This window comes from Vitis vinifera, chromosome 3, assembly GCF_030704535.1.
Source record: "Vitis vinifera cultivar Pinot Noir 40024 chromosome 3, ASM3070453v1".
In the NCBI taxonomy this organism is placed as follows: Eukaryota; Viridiplantae; Streptophyta; class Magnoliopsida; order Vitales; family Vitaceae; genus Vitis; species Vitis vinifera.
The window spans coordinates 9932787-9951918 of record NC_081807.1 but is presented as its reverse complement, the minus strand read 5'-3'; the positions used below and the strand labels follow the sequence as shown (position 1 = coordinate 9951918).

Genomic DNA, 19132 nt, shown 5'->3' with positions numbered 1-19132 from the left:
GTATTTTTCTAATCAAATATTACATAAATAAATAAATAGATAATGTCACTCAACAAGAAATCTCGTGGAATCTAACAACATCAACTTATCATCAACAAATTAATAATTTTTAATTAATTAATTAAAATATATTTACTAATTAAAATATATTTTGGATTATTTCTTGTATTTTTCTAATCAAATATTACATAAATAAATAAATAAATAAATAGATAATGTCACTCAACAAGAAATCTCATAATCATGTGGAATCATAATTATTTTTAATTAATTAATTAATTTTTATATAGGAAAGAGAGGTGGGTTTGCCTTCAAACACAAAAAAAGCAAAAGCAAAAGCAATCCATTCAGCCACCCAGAGACCAAAACCCTAAAAACATCAAAACCTCAATCTCTTCAAAGACCCCCCCAGTTAAAAAAAGGGAAGAAAAAAGAAAAGAAAAGAAAAATCACAATCAACTAATGGCCATGAGGGTAATCAACATTCTTTCCCCAAAAGGGCCAAAACTCCACCCACCCAGTGCCTTTTTCCTCCCCACCAACCTTCCCAAACCCGGACCCAGAAGCCTCATCCACTGCACCAACAGCATCAGTGATGCAGAGCTGGCATCAGACTTGGCCACAGAAGTGAAAAAGATGAACACCCATTTGGTGCTGAGGAAGGAGGCCATGGAGAAGAGCAGAGAGATTCTGTTCACAGAGATGTGCCAGTACCTTGGAATGGGATCAGAAGAAGTGAAGAGGAGGTGGAGGAAGATGGGTGAGGAGGAGAAGAGGGTTTTGCTGAAAGGGTTTATTTCAGAGTGGGGTGTGAACTTTCATCCATTGTCTGCAAAGTCTGTCAAAGAAATGGTTGAAGAGTACTTGCATGAAGATGACCCATCTCCACACTCTTCTTCTCTTTCACTCTTGTTTCCTGGTTTGAAGAGGATGTTTATGGGGTCTCCATCAAACAAGTAAAAAGAAGATTTGCAGATGGCTTGTAAAATTTATTTTTCATTTTTTACCATTTTTAAAAAATATTTTATTGGCTTCTTGGTGTTGGATATTATTTTAATCCTTTTTGTATTTTGGTTGAAGAAGCTAAATCATTTAACAGTTTCAGTTACAAAATTCATGAAATTGAGAAAACTATTTGCTTAATGAGACCTTACATATTGTGAGGATTGTTAGGGATTACGTTGAGGTAAAGTTTTGTTTCCCTTTTTCTTAATTTTTTTTCTTCTTAGAAGTTAGAAGATAAGAAATCATGGGTATATTTGGTAAATTTCTTTAAAAACAATTTTGAAAATTTGTTTTTAAGGATAATTTTTGAGAACTTTTTTTTGTAATATTTTATTAAACAAAAATCTATTTGAAAACCAAAAATATATTTAACCTGATTTTAGTATTTTTAAATATGTTTTATGAATAATTTTATGATTTTAGTATTTTTAAATATGTTTTATGAATAATTTTATGTCTAGTATTAAAATAAGTGAAAATATTTGTTTTAAAAAAAACAGTTTTTGATTGGCAAGGTAAAATAGAAAATAAAAACCTGTTTTTGATTATCAAACATATTTCATATTTTTTTTATTTTAAAGAATAAAAAATGATTTTAAATATTTATCAAATAAATCTTATATTTTTCATTTTCTAATTAAGTTTTTTATTTATTAAAAGGACTGCATTTGGCATCTCAATAAGTAAAATACTAAAATCTTCAAAATCATGTTAAAGAAAACCCCAATTTCTTTTCATCCTGCAAGTTCTTTTGAATAGGTTGGAAATGCCATCGAAATGAGCTGCCTTGTTTTCCTGATTTGATTGTGAGAATGAGCACATAAGTTGTCCTGATGTGATTTTCCATCCAAACAAACAGAGGTTAATAGCTGCAACAACCCAACAAGCAAAAGTTTGCTTTCCTAATGATATTTAACACATGCTTGATTTGACACATGGAATCGTGATTCCTGCACACAAGCACACCCTCAATGGTGAAACCACAAGCATACCATGAGGAAAATATCTGCACAAGTGGCCAGCAGAAGGTTCCTTCTTTCTGGATTGAGAAATCTATTTTCTTTCCACTAAAAGGCACATTTTTCACACTTGGTCTCATGGTAAATGAGGCAATATCGTCAGACCAATATCACAACACCTTGGTTTCATGGGGAAACAAGTTTAGTTTTTATGAAACGGAATTGTACTTGAAGAATTAGAACATGAATTTAGAACGAATTTCTATTTACATACGAGTAAAATCCACGCTTACCAGTACACCCAGACAACTAGCACCACCAACACACCTGCCAGAACATATTTTGGGAGTCCATGAGAGAGAGTAAGAGAAAGCGAGAGAGCCCAGAAAGGGCACTGGAATCAGAAGTAGAGTTGCATGCACTGCCCAACAGTAGACTCATTCGGACAGTATGGACACTTAAACATGCGGGTGCTGCTCTTGGACAGCTTCATGATTGATTGCTTACAGAGAACATGGCCGCACGGCATCAGCATAGGTGGGTTCTCTTCACTGCCTTGATCTCTACTCACTGGGCAGACGAATATAGAGTGGAACTGGAATTCCCTACCCAAATCCACTGGTACTGGCAACTGTTTCATTGCCTGCCACTCCTGCTTCTTTGCAGCCATTACATTTGCCAGCTTCAAGAGAGTAGGCAAGCCTTCAATCCCAGCAGCTATTGCCACACTCAATGGACTCTCATAAGACTGCCCCAAGAGACTGCAGAATTGGCGGGTCAGCTCCTCAGCCAATTTCTCCCAAAGGGATGGAACCATTAACTCGGAATATGGGGAGCTGTCAAGCCTTCCTACCCATAAGAGGCAAGCCATAAGCTTCTGGATCTCATCCATGTGAAGTGATGCAAAAGGAGCAAGGTAAGTTCTAGCGTAGTTGAGTGCATCAGCTCGCCCTCCTTTCTGCAAAATTTCCACAAACTGCAGCCTGTGAAGCTTCAGCTCAAGATTTGAACCATTCTGCTTTAGTTTTTCCCGATTATTGGACACCCAGTTCAGAGCAGGCTCGAGGTCCCTAGCTTTCATAGCATCAAGTATTTGAAACATTTCCAGAAATTGAGATTTTAGGGCGGTGTCCTCTGGTTCTCCAGCCTCATTTATCAAGCACTCCCCAATATCAAACAATCCTTGTCGGTAAAAATGGCTTGCAATGATCTGATTCACTGTATGGAAATCAAAGTCAACATTTCTGTATGCCTTAGATATGTCAGGATTGAAGGATTTCTCAAGGAGTCTGGGGTACTTGCTAAGGTTCATGTTGAGCTCCTTCTGTGACCCTTCCAACTGGCTTTGTGAGCCAATTATGCTAAGTTTGGTTTTAAGCTCCATGAGGATGGATTTCTGATCCACAGGAGAGGCAGGGTCAGCCTGGAGTTTTGCCAGTGCATCTTCAATTTCACGGCCAACTTGGTCAATTACTTCTTGGGATTTGGATGATGATAATTTTTGCTTCTTGGCAACACGATCAAATGCATCTTTGATGTTACTCAACTCCATTTTTTCAATTAAAATGACAATGCTCCTGCAGGAAAGTGACAGACATGATTTTCATGATTGTGAAACTGCATGAGAAGAGTTGCATAAATTGATTTCCTTAAATGGGCAAACTGTCAGACACTCAGAAAACGTGGGACTTTATACATTGCAAATTTTTTCATGAAGAAAGATAATACAATATTTAATCTAATGCATAATATTAATGACTATCAATGCATTGTTGAGGAAACTGGGCATCAAAACACCAATTAAAAGATGCATATAACCAATGTGGCTACATGGCTTTTCTACATTTGCTTTTAGAGCATCTTCAATGCATTGCCCATTGGAGCAACAATGCTAAATGCACATACTACATTTTGAGGATATCATCCTCTTTAGTAATCCATTGGAAATACTCTTATATTTCTCAGGAAAAACCTTCTTTTTCCTTTCAAGTATAAAGCTGCTTGAAAACCAAACAGGTTCTGAGGGTTCGTGTATGAATTAAGCTTAACCAGGCTAAGTCCAACTTTTCATTCAGGCTCATCTTTTTCTTCTTAGGTAGAGTCAAATTCAGCTTTGGCTTGGATTGTTTAAGCTCGCCAAACATGATGATCTCTATGCATAAGAGGCCCAAAGTCCTCACTATCAATAGGTTTTGGAGCCCTGTACCTCTAACTCCAATACATAATTCTCCAACTCAACTTGCTCTCACCGTTGGGGGGAGGGGATGGGGATGGGACACAGGCAAGTGTCATGCATCAAAACTGACATGAGGTGATCTAAAATCAAGACGTGAGGACAAGGCCATATGCATGAGTATGACATGCTTTATATTTTAAAATACTAAATTCCCATTATTATCTACTTTATTTTCAATCTTCTCCTCATTTCCATATACTTTTGACAGCAGACTGGTGACCTCCTAAAATCAAGATATGAGGTTAAGGCCATATGTATACGTATATTTTTAACTGTATATTAGAGTATAAAATTCCCATCATAATATATTTTATTTTTTAATCTTGTTCTAGTTTCCTTTCCAAGATCATCAGGAGATGGAGAAAGATGAGACACACAGGTAGGATGTCCTAAAATCAAAACAAAATTCCTGCCCTAAAATAAAAAACGTGAGGACAAGTTTATGTCCCGTCTAAGAGACAGCCATATGTCCTGCCCCAAAATTGTGTGTGACCTCCTAAAATCAAGACATGAAAATTTCAAGTCCTAAAACCAAAACCTCCAAAAATCAAGACATTAGGACCAAGGCATATTTCCTGTCCTAAAATGAAGGACAAGAAGAAGAGGAAGAAGCAGGAGGAGGCACACTGGTACAGCCCAAAATCAAGACCCTGAGGACAAGGGCAGATGTCCTGTCAAAATCAAAGACCAAGAAGAAGAGGGAGGAGGCACACTAGTATGACCTCCTAAAACCATGAAATGAGAACAGGGACATATGTATCAGGAGAAGAAAAAACAAGAGGTGGAAGGAGGAAGTGCATAGTGTGAACCCCTAAAATCAAAACACGAGAACAACACCATATATAGAAGAAGACTTCCTAAACTCAAGAGATGAAGGCAGTGATCCTCAAGAAGAAGAGGACAAAGAAACAGGAGGGAGGAGGTGACACACTGGTGAGAATGAGGACAAGACAATTTGAAGCAGGAGAAAGAATTTGTCCTACAAAACATGACTTTCATTTGTGTTCATCAAGGTGCAGCTAAAGGTTTAACAGTAGCTTTATAACTGTTGTATAACCCCATCAAATTACAGTATCTTTGTACTACCTGAAACCCATCAGAATTGTTCTACTGGTGTGTGCACCCATGTAATGGCAAGCAGAAAGGGAGATGGCTTACCTCATTTGTATTGTGCTGAGAGCATGGCCAAGGGTTAAAGCCTGGACCTGCAAATCTTTTTTCCCAGATCAAAACCTGTGCGTGATCTGATCAATAAAAGTCTCGAAATCTTATTATCTTCTGTTAATAAAATTCGCCAAATTATTCCCTTGCAGAGGGTTGGAAGGCGGGGAAAAGAACTACTGATGCTTCCTTGATTCCAAGCATCTAGGGATTCTCTAATCTCAATGGACACAAATCATTAAGATTTAAAGAAATCTTATATTAGTAGATGTTCATAGTTTTTTTTTTTTTTTTGATATGTAGTAGATGTTCATAGTTTTCTTTTTCTTTCCCCCCAAAACAGGACCAGCGGCACCCCTGCACTCCCCCTTTTTAGGGTTCTGGATTTGTGTGTGTGGAATGGGGTGGGGTTGTGATGATGTTTGTTAAAGAGGACTTCAAAGAGTTAAATGTGAACCACCTATAGTGCAGAACTAATGTGTGAAAAGACTAGATGAAATTTTCAATTGATGCAATGGGCTAAATATGGAGTACCTAGAGGATATAGAAACAGTAAGTTTTTTCACCAAGAAACTAGCAGCAAGTTAATGGAAATAAATTGTGCCAAACCACTAACAAAAAGAAGAAGGAACAAAATTCGCATTGTATCTGGATTGAAGAGGGCTTAAGGGGATAAATGAGAGGCATCTAAAGTGAAATAATGTACGAGACTTTCTGAAATTTCCAATTGGTGCAAGGAATAAATGTCAATCATGTAGAATGCACAGAGAAACTCAACCAGCATTCATACAAGGACAGTAAATATTTTCACCAGGCAATTAGCACAAGTTTATGGAAATAAAATCAAATTGTCAAACCACAAATAACCACAAGAATGCACAAGATCCACTATTATTCTGACTTGAATAGGACTCAAAAGGGATGTACGCGAAGCACAGTGCACAAATAATGTGTGAGGGACTTTGCGAAATTTTCAACAGTTATAATGGGCTAAATATCAGACACAGAGAGCATATAGATAAATCCAACCAAGGTTCAAAGGAAAGACATTTTTTACCAAGCAACTAGCAACAAGTTTTCAGAAATAAAATCAAGTCCCAAACCACAACCAACCACAAAAGGCACAAAATTCACAATGGTTCAGATGGAAGCCCTAGAAGCAGAGGGTTTTCTCAAAATGAATGTGTTATGGATGCTCAAAGGAATAACTGCAGTAAGGGTTCTTCAGTGGTTATGAATGAAAATCTGGCTAAGCTCAAGTAAAGCTCCCTTAGATCTGGTGTTCTAGCTGGAGAGAAAAATTGCAAACAATTGGGGTTAAATACCCTACACCCTGCATGTGCTAATGGAGACGTGTGGTAGACCCCATAAGGCTGATTGATCCAAATCATGATGACCATGAGAAGGACAAGAAGGGCAGAAATTTAAATTTGAGGGAGCAGATCCCAATCGACTACCCATGTGCGCTAAAGCCTACAACTAAGAAAAATCAGAGGGCTAACTACAAGATTGAGAAAAACCAACACTTTAACAATGCTTCTTTATCAGGCACAGTTGAAAACACTAGAGCATCAATTATACTAAGCTTGGACAAAAAACCAATTCTTCATCACACTCAAACTAAAACATGACGAAGGGCCTTCAAAGTGTAGCTTAGGCATGTAAACAGGCTAGGACAAGCCAAGCTTGAGCCCTCTTGGTTTTCAAGCTGGGCTCAGCTGCCCCTAACAGGCCCAAGTGTGCCTTTAGGCCAGGCTTGGACTGGGTTGAGAATTTAATACTAGCCAAATCCCAGTCCTAAGCCTAAAAATTTAATAAATATAATTCGGTTTCTCAATAAAAATAACAAGGCTTGGTCTAGTGGTTAAGTAAGACACGATTCTCACCCCTTGGAGGGGTTCAGATCTCATACTATTTTGGGATTTTTCTTTTAGGCTTCTTAATGCTTGCATTAGGATCGGGCCAGCCCATGTGCCAAGCTCAGGCTTAAAAAATCAGCCTCAGCTGGGCCTTAAAAGGTATTAGGCTTGGCTTGAGCTAGGCTTAGATGTGGGAGGGACTAGGCTTTGGCCAGAAATTTTTGAGTGGGCTAAACTTAGGCTTCGGGCCTACAGGCTAAAATTACATCTCTAGGCTCGGTAAACTTGATCTTAGTAAAACACCAATTAAATACACATTTAAATACAAAAGTCAAACCTCCAAGAAGAACCTCATGAAGGCTTGTGGAAATAGGGGCTTCATCTTGAGTAGAGTTGTCCATTATCAAGAACGCAAAAATCTTCTCCTTGCTTCATCTTCATATAATAATAAGCCAAATATTTAAATCTATCTATCTATCTATCTATCTATCTATCAATCTATATATATATATATATACTGACCATAAAAAGAAGGAATGTTTAATGTTGAAATATTGTGCTAAACCTTTTAGACTAAGAGATGTCTTGCAAAAGGAAGATGGTGAGCCATTGTAGATATGACAAATAAAGGTCTAGAAAAATGCTAAGAAAGCGATTGCTAGAGACCAAAGCAAGTAAAAAAGACTAAGGGGGTGTTGCATTAAAGAACTAACTTTTGAAAAGTCGAAAAAATGATGGGTCACATTTTTTAAGTGCGTTTGATAATGCAAATTTTAAATCACTTAGAATTAAAAACCACTTATTTCATTTAGCAATAGAGATCTAGCTAATCACTTATATCAAAACACGGTCAGTGAATTATGAATTTTTATAACTTTTTTATTCCCTCCTTATCCTTTTTTTATACAATAATGATTTTTATTGTCAAATCCATTTTATATCAAATTTCACTTATTTTAAATTAAAACACTTTATTATTAGTTCCTTAATACAATAAAATCAAATGCCAAAAAAAATATTTATTTTAATTGATTATTGAGATTCACTTCTCGATAATTTCTTTTAAAATAGAACCTTTCATTTTTGTTCATTTTTAATTATTCAATATTACAAAATTAGAATCCTAAATAATCTCTATTTAATTAATTAATAAGAATTACTTTTTCATGTTATTTATTTTTGAATTTTTGTATCATATATCATAATAGCATTTTTTTAATTATTTAATAGGGTAAAATTAAAATTCTAAATAAATACTATTTAATTGATTTATAAGAATTATTTTTTCATTAAAAGGTTCCAAGATTTCTTGTTTTGTATGGTTACAAAGAATAAGAAAGAGATTATAAATTTGTACTATGCATCTGACTTAATAAATATAGAAAAAGAATCCTATTTCTCCTTATGGTATCGGAGCACTTTAGGGTTCTAGGTTCTAGAGCCTGTCCTCTTCTTGTCAATGCTATGCTGGATCCAAACGACCTAGGGTTTGCAATGCGGGATGTAGAAAACTCCATGTTGATGTCATGGTTAATTAATTCTATGGAACCTAACAACAGTTAGGGGCATTTATTCTTATCCATAGCTAGAAAGATTTGGGAGGCTATGACGCCTACCTATTCCAATAAGGGGAATGATGCTTAACTCCATGAATTGAAGGGTTTGTTGTGCAACACAAATCAAGGTAATGACTGTGACTGCCTATTTTGATGTAATGAATAGTATTGAGCAAAAGATGAATATTCATCAAGATTATGATTGGAAGTGTGCAGAAGAAAGTGTAAAATATAAGTAAGTCCAAGAGAAAGAGAGAGTTTGATTTTTTGGTCGGTCTAAATGGGGAACCAGATCAAGCCCGAAGTCAAGTTCTTGGAAAGGATCCAGTTCCTTCCGTGAGGGAGCTATACTCCATAATTAGAGAGGAAAGCAGGTTGCCATTAATGATGAGAAGTCTTAATCTCCAACAAATTATAGGAATCTTCAATACAGAGAATTCAGCTCTAGTTACCACCAAATCAGAGTCTGCTCCTTATGGAGGACAGAAATGCTAGGAGGAAGAATGATGACAAAGACAAATTATGGTGTGACCACTGCAAACAAATCACACCACAAAAGAGAGATGTGTGTTGGAAGTTGCATGGGAAGCTGTAAGGATGGAGCAAAGGGAACAAGTTCTAGCTTAACAATAGCCTGGCTTTTCAAGCAACTGCCAAACCACCAAAAACTCAAGCTGCGGGAAATTCAGGGAATCCGAAATCTCCTCTATTCACCAAGGAGTGGCTAGAGCATTTGTATAGGTTTAAGAGTCAATCACAAATTAGTCCTAATCCTTCCTCATCTTCTCACTTAGCACAAACTGGTAATTTTCTCACTACATTTCATACATCAAAATCAGACCCTTGGATCATTGATTCAGGGGTAACAAATCATATGACAAGTTCGTCAAATTTCTTCTCCTTCTATAACCCATGTTCTGGTCATCAAAAAGTTAAGATTGCTGATGGATCGTTGTCTTCCATCATTGAAAAAAAGGTTCTATTCAAATTTCAGAGAACCTAATTTTGAACTCTGTTTTGCATGTTCCAAAGTTGTCCCATGATCTTCTTTCAAAAAGAAAACTCACTCAAGACCTAAATAGTGTGGCTAATTTTATTCCCCAATTATCGTGAATTCTAGGACCAATGTATGAGGAGAAGGATCGGCAATGCTAGAGAGGTGAACAACCTATATATTCTTGAAGAACCTAAAGCTTTGGGAAGTTTGTCTGAGGTATAACAATCAGTGGTATACTTGTCTTGTGAGGATGAGATTTAATTATAGCACCATAGGTTAGTACATCCAAGCTTTGCTTATCTGAAATTGTTTTTTCCATCATTATTCAAAAAACAAAAACATTTCTGATTTTCAGTGCAAAACATATGAAATATCCAAAGACAATTGTGCTCATTTTCCTTCACAAGTTTATGAACAATCTACTCCATTTGCTCTTGTGCATAGTGATTTATGGGGTCCCTCTCAAGTAAATAGCCTCCTAGGTTCTAGATGGTTTAACACTGGGAAGTATTACCAGTGTTGCTAATTTCAATCCATTACCTATATCTCCTGCTAAGAAAAAAAATGGAAAAAACTTCTAAAGATGTGGGTTAAATAAATGAGAGGGAGAAGGGCCAGATTCAAAATCACAAGGGGGAGAATGTTCCTACACCATCTATGCCTATGCAAATTCAAAATCAAACCTGTGGGAATGAGAGTTAAAAAGAAACAGAGACAAAGTTGCAGTTATTATTCTGGAAAGAACACAAAGATAGAACATCTTCCTTATGTCCAATCCTCTACTCTGAATATGATGAAACCAACTAATTCAGGTAAGTCCAAATCTGATTCTCTTGTTCAAGAATCTTCATCTGATCTTGATGTGCCAACAGCCCTTCGAAAAGGTGTTAGATCCTACTCTCATCAACCTACCTCCAATTTTGTCTCCTATCATCAACTTAATTCATCTTTCAAAACCTTCACTACTAATATTTCTTGTGTGTGTACTCCTAAAACTATACAGGAACCTCTAGAAAACCAAGGTGGAGAGATCCAGTCCTAAAGGAAATGAAACCCCTACATGGGAGCTTGTAAAACTACCACAAGGAAAGCAAACAATAGGTTATGAATGAGTGTTCAAAGCTGATGGATCATTGATAGATACAAGGCCAAACTCATTGCAAAGAGATTCACTTAGACTTATGACACGGACTATCAAGAGACATTTGCACCAATCCCTAAAACAAACATAGTAAGAGTTCTCTTGTCACTTGCTGCCGATTTAAATTGGTCATTACACTAATTAGATGTAAAGAATGCATTTCTCCATCGTGATCTCGATGAGGAAGTATTCATGCAACTACCTTCAGATTTTGAAGAAACTCTCTGAAAGGAGGTGATCTTTAAACTAAGAAAATCTCTCTATGGTTTGATTATCTCTAAGGACCTGGTTTGAAAAATTCATGTTGACAGTTCATGTATTGGGAGATGTGCAAAATCAAGGTGATCATACAATGTTCTACAAGCATGGAGATGGATGTAAAGTTATTGTCCTCATTGTTTATGTGGGTTACATCATCTTGACCGGTAATCTGATGTTGAAATGGAAAATCTAGAAAGACAATTTGCAAAGGAATTTGAAATTAAAAATTTGGATGACCTTTGATGCGTGGAATCAAAGTGGCAAGATCAAAGAGAGGAATTTTTCTACCACAAGCAATAGAAGTACATTTTGGACCTACTTAAGGAAACTAGTATGCTAAGATGCAAACTAGGAGATCTTCCAATGGATGCTAATCACAAACTCAGAACATTATCAGGAGGAACTTTCATGGAAAGGAAAAGCTAATGGAGGCTGATTGTTAAGCTAATTTACTTGTCCCAAATGAAGATCATTTGAATGTTATGATGAAGATCTTAAGATGGTATGTAAAACAGACTCCTAGGAAGAGACTTTTATTCTCTAAAAACAACCATTTGGGAATAGAAGCCTAGACTGAAGTGAACTAGGCAGGTTCAATAAGTGGGGTGCCAGACTTTCATTTGCAACAATTTGGTAATTTGGAGAAGCAAAAAGCAAGACTCAAATCAAACCGAAGGAACCCTTAACTAAATCATAAAACTATCTATTTACAGAAATAGGAAATTAACATAATAGGAAAATAATTCTCCTATTCTATTTACAGCTCAACACTCCCCCTCAAGCTGAGAAATAGATGTCTTCCATTCCCAACTTGAATACAAGATCGTGAAACATTGAACTGTTCAACCCTTTTGTTAGGATATCAACTAATTGATGTTCTGATGGAACATAGGACATACACACTACTCCTTCCTCCAATTTTTCTTTGATGAAATGCCTATCAATCTCAATATGTTTTGTCTTATCGTGTTGTATAGGGTTATGAGCAATATTGATAGCTGACTTGTTGTCACAATAGAGCTTCATAGGACCATCCCACTTGATTCTCAAATCATCTAGAATAATCTTCAGTCAAAGTAGATTACGCAACCATTGAGCAATGACCTTAAACTCTGATTCTGTAGACGACCTTGCTACCACATTCTGTTTTTTACTTCTCCATGTTACTAGATTACCTCCAAGAAAAGTATAATACCTTGTAGTTGATCTTCGATCCACTAGGGAACCTGCATATTCAGCGTCGGTGTATGCTTCTAGAGCAAGAGTATTGTTCTTCTTGAACAAAATTCCTTTCCCGGGGTTGCCTTTCAAGTAATGTAGCACCTTGTAAGCAGCTTGAAGATGAGGTTCTCTTGAATCATGCATGAATTGACTGATCACGCTCACCAAGTAGACGATGTTTGGCCGAGTGTGAGCAAGGTATATGGGCCTACCAACCAGCCTCTAGTACATTCTTTTATCAACCACTGGTTCTTCTTTAACTTCTCCCAACTTGTAGTTTGGATCCATTGGGGTAGAGATTGGTTTACACCCAATCTTCCCTGTTTCTGCCAATAAATCAGTCACATACTTTTGTTGAGAAATGAAGATCCCTTGTGTGGAATATGCCACCTCAATACTGAGGAAGTACTTCAGTTTCCCTAGTTCCTTTATCTCAAACTCTGTTGCTAATCTTTGCTTCACTTCATTCCAATAAAAAAAAAAAAAAAAATCTTTGCTTCACTTCATGCTTTTCTCTCTCATCATTTTTAGTCACTATGATGTCGTCAACATAGACTAGAAGAACAATTACTCCCCTTGCAGTTGAGTGCTTAATGAAGAGAGTGTGGTCACCTTGGCTTTGTTTGTACCCAGACTCTTTCATGACTTTTGCAAATCTCCCAAACCAAGCCCTAGGAGATTGTTTTAGCCCATAAAGGGCCTTTTTTAGCTTGCACACCTTGTTTCTTGTGTTTCCCTCAAATCCCGATGGGATGTTCATGTAAATCTCTTCATCTAAATCACCATGAAGAAATGCATTCTTAACATCATACTGTAGGAGTTGCCAATTGTAGTGGGCAGCCAGTGACAACAAGATTCTTACAGAATTCATTTTTGCAACTAGAGCAAAAGTCTCCTGATAATCAACTCCATAAGTTTGAGTGTACCATTTGACTACCAATCTTGCTTTATGTCTCTCAAGAGATCCATCAGCCTTATATTTTAGTATGAAAATCCACTTGCAATCAACAATGTTTTTCCCTTTCGGTCTTTCAACAATCTCCCACGTTTTATTCTTTTCTAATGCAATCATCTCCTCTCTCATAGCATCCTTCCATTCCCTTTTTGTCAATGCCTTAGAAACAGTGTTAGGGATGATAGTGGTGTTTAGACTCACAATAAAATTCTTGTGGGCTGGTGATAGGTGTTTAAGAGACACATAGTGTGATAGTGGATAGAGTGGTCGGTTAGTGCATTCTCTGGTTTCTTTTCTGATAGCAATGGAAAGGTTTAGGTCTAGGTTGTCTGTTGAGTCAGTGGAAGTTTCACCAGGTTGTGTATGTAAAGGTGGGTCTGATCTTACCGTGATTTCATTCCCAGGGTCTGAGTTAGGTTCTTGGACCTGCTTTTGTTCTGGAATGACCTTTTCCCTTAAATACACCTTAGGAAACTGTGGAAAATTGTGAGTGACACTAGCTGGAACAGGGGATGACATGGGTTCAATGGTAAAATTAGGTGACTCAAGTGTAATTGACTCGGATGACTCAGGTTCTTCATCACCATGGGTTGAGACATGAGGAAGATCAAGAGGTTCAAAGGACTCACAAACACTATCTTCCATCATTGAAATCTCCCCCTGAAGAGAGGACTTGGGGAAAAAATGTCTATTTTTTGTGAAGGTGACATTTGCAGAGATATAAAATTTTCTGATTGAGGGATTGTAACACTTGTATCCTTTTTGAGTGGATGAGTAACCAAGGAAGACATATTTTATGGCTCAGGGGTCTAGCTTGTCTCTATGTTGGCTGTGGACATGAACAAATGCAGTGCACCCAAATACCCTAAAAGTGAGCCCATTTGAGGTTCTGAAGTGTAGATAGAAACTCTTAAGTATCTCTACGGGGCTTTTGTTGTCTAACACTTGTGAGGGAATTCTATTTATCATGTTTGTGGCAGTAAGAACAACTTCCCCCCAATAGGACTTAGGAACATTCCCTTGAAAGAGTAAGGCTTGGGTTGTATTGAGTAAAAGCCCAATTTTCCTCTTGGCTACCCCATTTTGTTGGGATATGTTAACACATGATGAGTCATGGAGAATGCCCTGTGATTGAAAATAGGGTGACAAAATCTGGTTGAAGTAATCTCTAGCATTGTCTGTCCTAAAGCTTTTTATTTTAACCCCAAATTGGTTTTGAACCATTGAGTGGAAATTAGGTATAACAATGCTAACATCAGATTTTTGTTTAAGAAGAAAGATCCATGTAACCCGAGTGTAGTCATCAATTAAGGATACAAACCAACGAGCCCCAAAAACATTAGGTATAGTCGAAGGACCCCATATGTCACTATGAATCAAATGAAAAGGATGAGAACTTCTTTTATTGCTAATAGGAAAAATACACAAGTATGTTTTGCCAATTCACAAATTTCGCAATAAAACTCAGAAATATTTAATCCTTGGAACAAATGAGGAAACATGACCTTTAAAACCCTAAAAGATGGATGACCTAGACGTAGGTGATACAACCAAATGGTATCTTTATTTGAGGAACTGAGAAAAGACAACGACAAATTATTACTAGTTTTCTGAGATGATTCAAGGTGGTAAAAACCGCTCCTTTCCTTAGCAAGTCCAATTCTCCTCCTTGAGCCTTGTTCCTGAAAAACACAATAAGAAGGGAAAAAAATAGCATAACATTTAAGATCATGGTTAAGCTTTTGAATGGAAACAAGGTTGGTCGACAATTTTGGTACATGGAGGACATTTTTAAGAATAAGGGTAGGTGTGATGTATATGTCTCCAAAACCTGCAACGGTAGCTAAAGAGCCATTGGCCACTACAATTTTCTTGTTACTTAGGCTTGGGGTATAGGTATGGAAAAGTTGAGATTTGGAGGTCATATGGTCTGTGGCACCGGAGTCTATTATCCAAGAGTCATCATAAACCTTGTGTGAGGCATTTATGCAAAAAGAGAGTGAAGGTGTACCTGAAAGAGCCAAAGAATAAGTTCCACTAGGTTTGTCAAAGGATCCCAACAAGCTTCTCAGCTTCTCCATTTCTTCACTATTGAACAAGTTCTAGTAGGTTTGTAAAGAACACGTGAATAAAAAAAAATCCAACTATGAAGGCCAGAAAAATGGCGATGAAGGTCAGAATGATGCCCAGGTCTTAAAAACCTACAACTTAGATACCATGACACAAAATATGGGATGAAAAATAATAAGTTCTATCTATTAGATTGACTATACACATAGTTTATATAGGAGATTACAAGAGAAGAAATAGGAAACAAGAGACATAATAGGAAACTAACTTATTCCTAAATCATTAAACTATTTATTTACAGAAATAGAAAACTAATAAAACTATCTATTTACAGAAATAGGAAACTAACATAATAGGAAAATAATTCTCCTATTCTATTTACAGCTCAACAAGGCCAGATACACTTGAAACAACATCTATTGATGCTCTAGGAATCTGAACCAATGCTTCACCTAAATACCTATTTTGCAATGGAAAATATGTCAATTTGGCCATAGTTTCTTGCTAAACTACAATTCCCCAGATATGTCCTCACGACATCAAGCTTTTTGTTTCGGGTGGTTTTGGGCTAGGAAATCCAACCCTTTGAATTTGACCTTGCCTTTGATACTTTTGGGCCAAAAGAGACTTCAAATATTGGCTTTAACCTGCCAAAATTTTGATCAAAAGCAAAAACCTCCAATAACTAAAACCAATAAAACCATTTCACTTAATTGAAATAATAGTTTTAATATTTCGTGACAATATAGGAATAACAGTAATCAAATTTTTATTTGTTCACTTTCTTCTTTCCCCGTTTCTTGAAAACCAATAGAGCCAATCCCCTAAGAGAGATTTGGAGCTTATAGCATCCCATAGTGTTCAACACAAATTACATTAACAATGATCATATTAGAGTTGCAGCCAGCAATATAGTAGGCAGTCTCTTATTTGGTTTCCAATGGGCTTTAGATCATCGCTCACTTGCCTAATGCATGCATACAGATGTATTAAATCCAGCCGTTAACTGGTTTTATGCAATCCCTCTTTGATCTAATGGCAATCAGCAGTCAAAAGGGGCATGGATGCAGATGACAACCTATTAATGTCCTGAAACAACTTTGATGAATTGCACCTCTATAACCAAAGTTTTTAGCCTTTCAAAAACCAAGAAGTGCATTCTAGGGTCAAATTCTAAAACTAAAGCACAAAGACCTATTATGCTTAAACTCCAGCTGGCAAGTACTCATCTGCAAATGAGTATTCCTCCTTCCACCCCATTCTCTAGGTTAATGAATTGCATGAACCCAACTGACTGACTGACTGAAGGGGGGGAGGGGGCGGGCAGGGGGAGAGAGAAAGAGAGGGAGGCTCAATTGAGTTAGCAACTAAATGATCCAGCATCTCTATACTGATATTTCATTTAGTAGAATAGAATAGGGTTTGGGCTACTGAACAAACTCCCCAGACCAAAATTGAAAGAAAAGAAAAGGAGTTAAGCTTAGCAGAACTCAAGCTCCTGCACCAGCCAGCATTTGATTCTAATTTCCTCCCAACAGGTGGGTCCCACGTGGAAACATGTAAACAAAATTTAATCTCAAACTCTCTTCCTGCCTTGAATGTTAACCACTTATTATAAGGGACCGAATTTGATTTTCAGGGAGAATCAGCAGACGGTTCTCTGAACTGCAGAGTAGCAGAATTTACCTCTTGACTGTCATGGCAAACCAACAATAATCAATTCTTAAGAGTCCATCATTCTTTTGGTTCAACTCTTGCTTCCCAGTTAGCAATCACCAAATTCCTAAACTTTCCCGGTTTATAGTATCAAAGGCCAATATTTTTCCTGATCAATATAAGAAAATTGTGTTCAAGGGCCCAAAGTTGGTCCCCATTAAGAAGGAACAAGATTCAGTGGATAGCCAATCATTCATCAGACAGCAAAGAAACCAATATGTCCACCCTAGACAAGAAAATGCATAGTATCAGTCCATAAGACCCTTATCAATGGAGTGTTCCCTCGCTTTGAAAGGGGCATCACACAACTCTATTCTAGGACTTAAACTTCTAAGCAGATGATAAAAGTCCATGACCACAAAAAAATGGTCCCACCAACTGAACCCAGATACAGGGGAATGACACTTTCCTCAATTCAAAACCAATCTAGTCGGGGAAGATCCCTGAAAACCCTTGACATACCCACCAAGCCTTTCATGGCAAGAAAAGCAAGGCCCCCTTGAAGCTTTGATCAATCTACATGTGTATAGTAAATATCACCCAATGCTTAATATAAAACTAAATTCCATTCTTCTTTGGCGCAAATATGCAAATATTGTTTATGATTTCCAACGTTTATTATCAAATCCAATCTCAACCTTCAAAATCCATAGTCATTTTCTATACGCCATCCCTGTTTAATTACAATTTCTAAAGCAAATAATCCAATTAAAATCCAAAAACGCAAAATTTAACAAAAACAAAAGCAAACAATATCCCAAATTCTCCAATCAATCCCAAAAGAAACACCTTCATTTCAATAAATCAATCTTGAAAACCAAAAGGAAAAAGATAACAGATTGCAAAAAAATAAAAAATAAAAAAATAAAATTGGGGATCAAAAAGGAGTACCGAAATCGGTGAAATCAGATGCGAAACCCTAGTTACTGTTCTTCGCTGACCTGAGAGAGAGGAGAGAGTGTTTGTGGGGTTTGTGCGAGTTCGAGAGAAAACTTGTTGAAGAAGACGCACACGTGTGGAGGTTGTGTTCTCCCCAAAATGACCTTCAAATGTTCCTTTGTTATCATTTATGCCACTTTCTACCTTTTCATTCCCGACTAATCATCGAAAACAAAAATATTAGGGAACGCACTCAACACATAGATTATAAGGTTAATAATAGGTTAGAGGAAGAGAAAAACCTGACTCCTCTCGGACAAAAATACCCCTTGCAACTCATTTTTCCCTCCCTTGTTCTTTCTTCCCCTTTCTCATTCCTTTTTCATTGTCCTGATAATTCTGGTTTCCTCCGCTTCATCACGTTTCTTCAATTTTTACACTGATTCTCTTCAAATTTCCTCTGCTTAAAATGTTCAAGTTATGGTTGGATGAGGGAATTTTGCAATTTTAAGGGAATTTTGTTCCTTTTAATCAGTCATCCTAACTAAAAATGGTATTTTGTTCTTCTTCTCCACAAACTGTTGAGCTTCAGGCCAAGACTGGTAGTAAACAACACTAGGAGCTTTCTCGCTGCTGAAGCCGTTGCCCACAAATCATTTCAAAATAGGATCATTATCAAAGCCAAAAAAAGATGAAAATGCGGAGATAGAGTAATGATAGAGACGTGAACCGGGCTTGGTGGCGGGTTCAGGGGTGGAGGAGGGATCGTCAGGGGAGTGGAGGTGGGCGGTTTTGGATTGGAAGCAATCCATCAACAGCAGCGGCTCCACATGGACAAGGGCAAGGACTAGACTAGAGCGGCCTTGAAGGAAAGAAGCAGCGAAATGGGGAGACGAGTATCTAGTGTTTGGGGCGAAAAATCAAGCGAATGGTTGCAGCAGAGAAAGAAGAGTGAGTGGAAAAAAGAAAGAAAGTGAAAAGAGAACAGACAACGAGAGAGAGAAGAGATAGGGAGTTAGAAATGGGCAGACAGAGTAAGGGGTGGGTTGGAGGGAAAATGCACCAAAGGGTATTTTTGTCTCGAAGGGATCATTTTTGAGGCTATTAAGTAAGGGA

At 37.2% G+C, this 19132-nt stretch overlaps 2 protein-coding genes across 4 annotated transcripts; one reads left to right on the top strand and one right to left on the bottom strand.

Annotated features, from left to right (window-relative positions):
* Window positions 1-337: 337 nt before the first annotated feature.
* LOC100267945 (uncharacterized) lies at window positions 338-1046 on the top strand. Its single transcript, XM_002264156.4, has one exon. The coding sequence runs from the start codon at window positions 463-465 to the stop codon at window positions 958-960; it is 498 nt and encodes a 165-aa protein (XP_002264192.1). The 5' UTR covers window positions 338-462; the 3' UTR covers window positions 961-1046.
* A 1102-nt stretch (window positions 1047-2148) lies between these two features.
* Window positions 2149-19122, bottom strand: LOC100252683 (protein RMD5 homolog). Of its 3 annotated transcripts, none has more exons than XM_002264658.5 (3): window positions 18319-19122; window positions 18029-18234; window positions 2149-3541 (listed from the first exon to the last, which is right to left on the bottom strand). In XM_002264658.5, the coding sequence occupies exon 3, from the start codon at window positions 3514-3516 to the stop codon at window positions 2365-2367; it is 1152 nt and encodes a 383-aa protein (XP_002264694.1). In that variant the 5' UTR covers window positions 3517-3541; window positions 18029-18234; window positions 18319-19122; the 3' UTR covers window positions 2149-2364. The 3 variants fall into 3 exon arrangements, with proteins under 3 accessions (XP_002264694.1, XP_010648051.1, XP_059591961.1); XM_010649749.3 differs by having other exon boundaries at window positions 18079-18234; window positions 18319-19032; XM_059735978.1 differs by lacking the exon at window positions 18319-19122 and adding an exon at window positions 14955-15033.
* Window positions 19123-19132: the final 10 nt, after the last annotated feature.

What these genes read in the sequence shown, in the direction of transcription:
- LOC100267945 (XM_002264156.4), top strand. Translation starts at nt 463, where the DNA reads ATGGCCATGAGGGTAATCAACATTCTTTCCCCAAAAGGGCCAAAACTC.
- LOC100252683 (XM_002264658.5), bottom strand. Translation starts at nt 3,516, where the DNA reads ATGGAGTTGAGTAACATCAAAGATGCATTTGATCGTGTTGCCAAGAAG.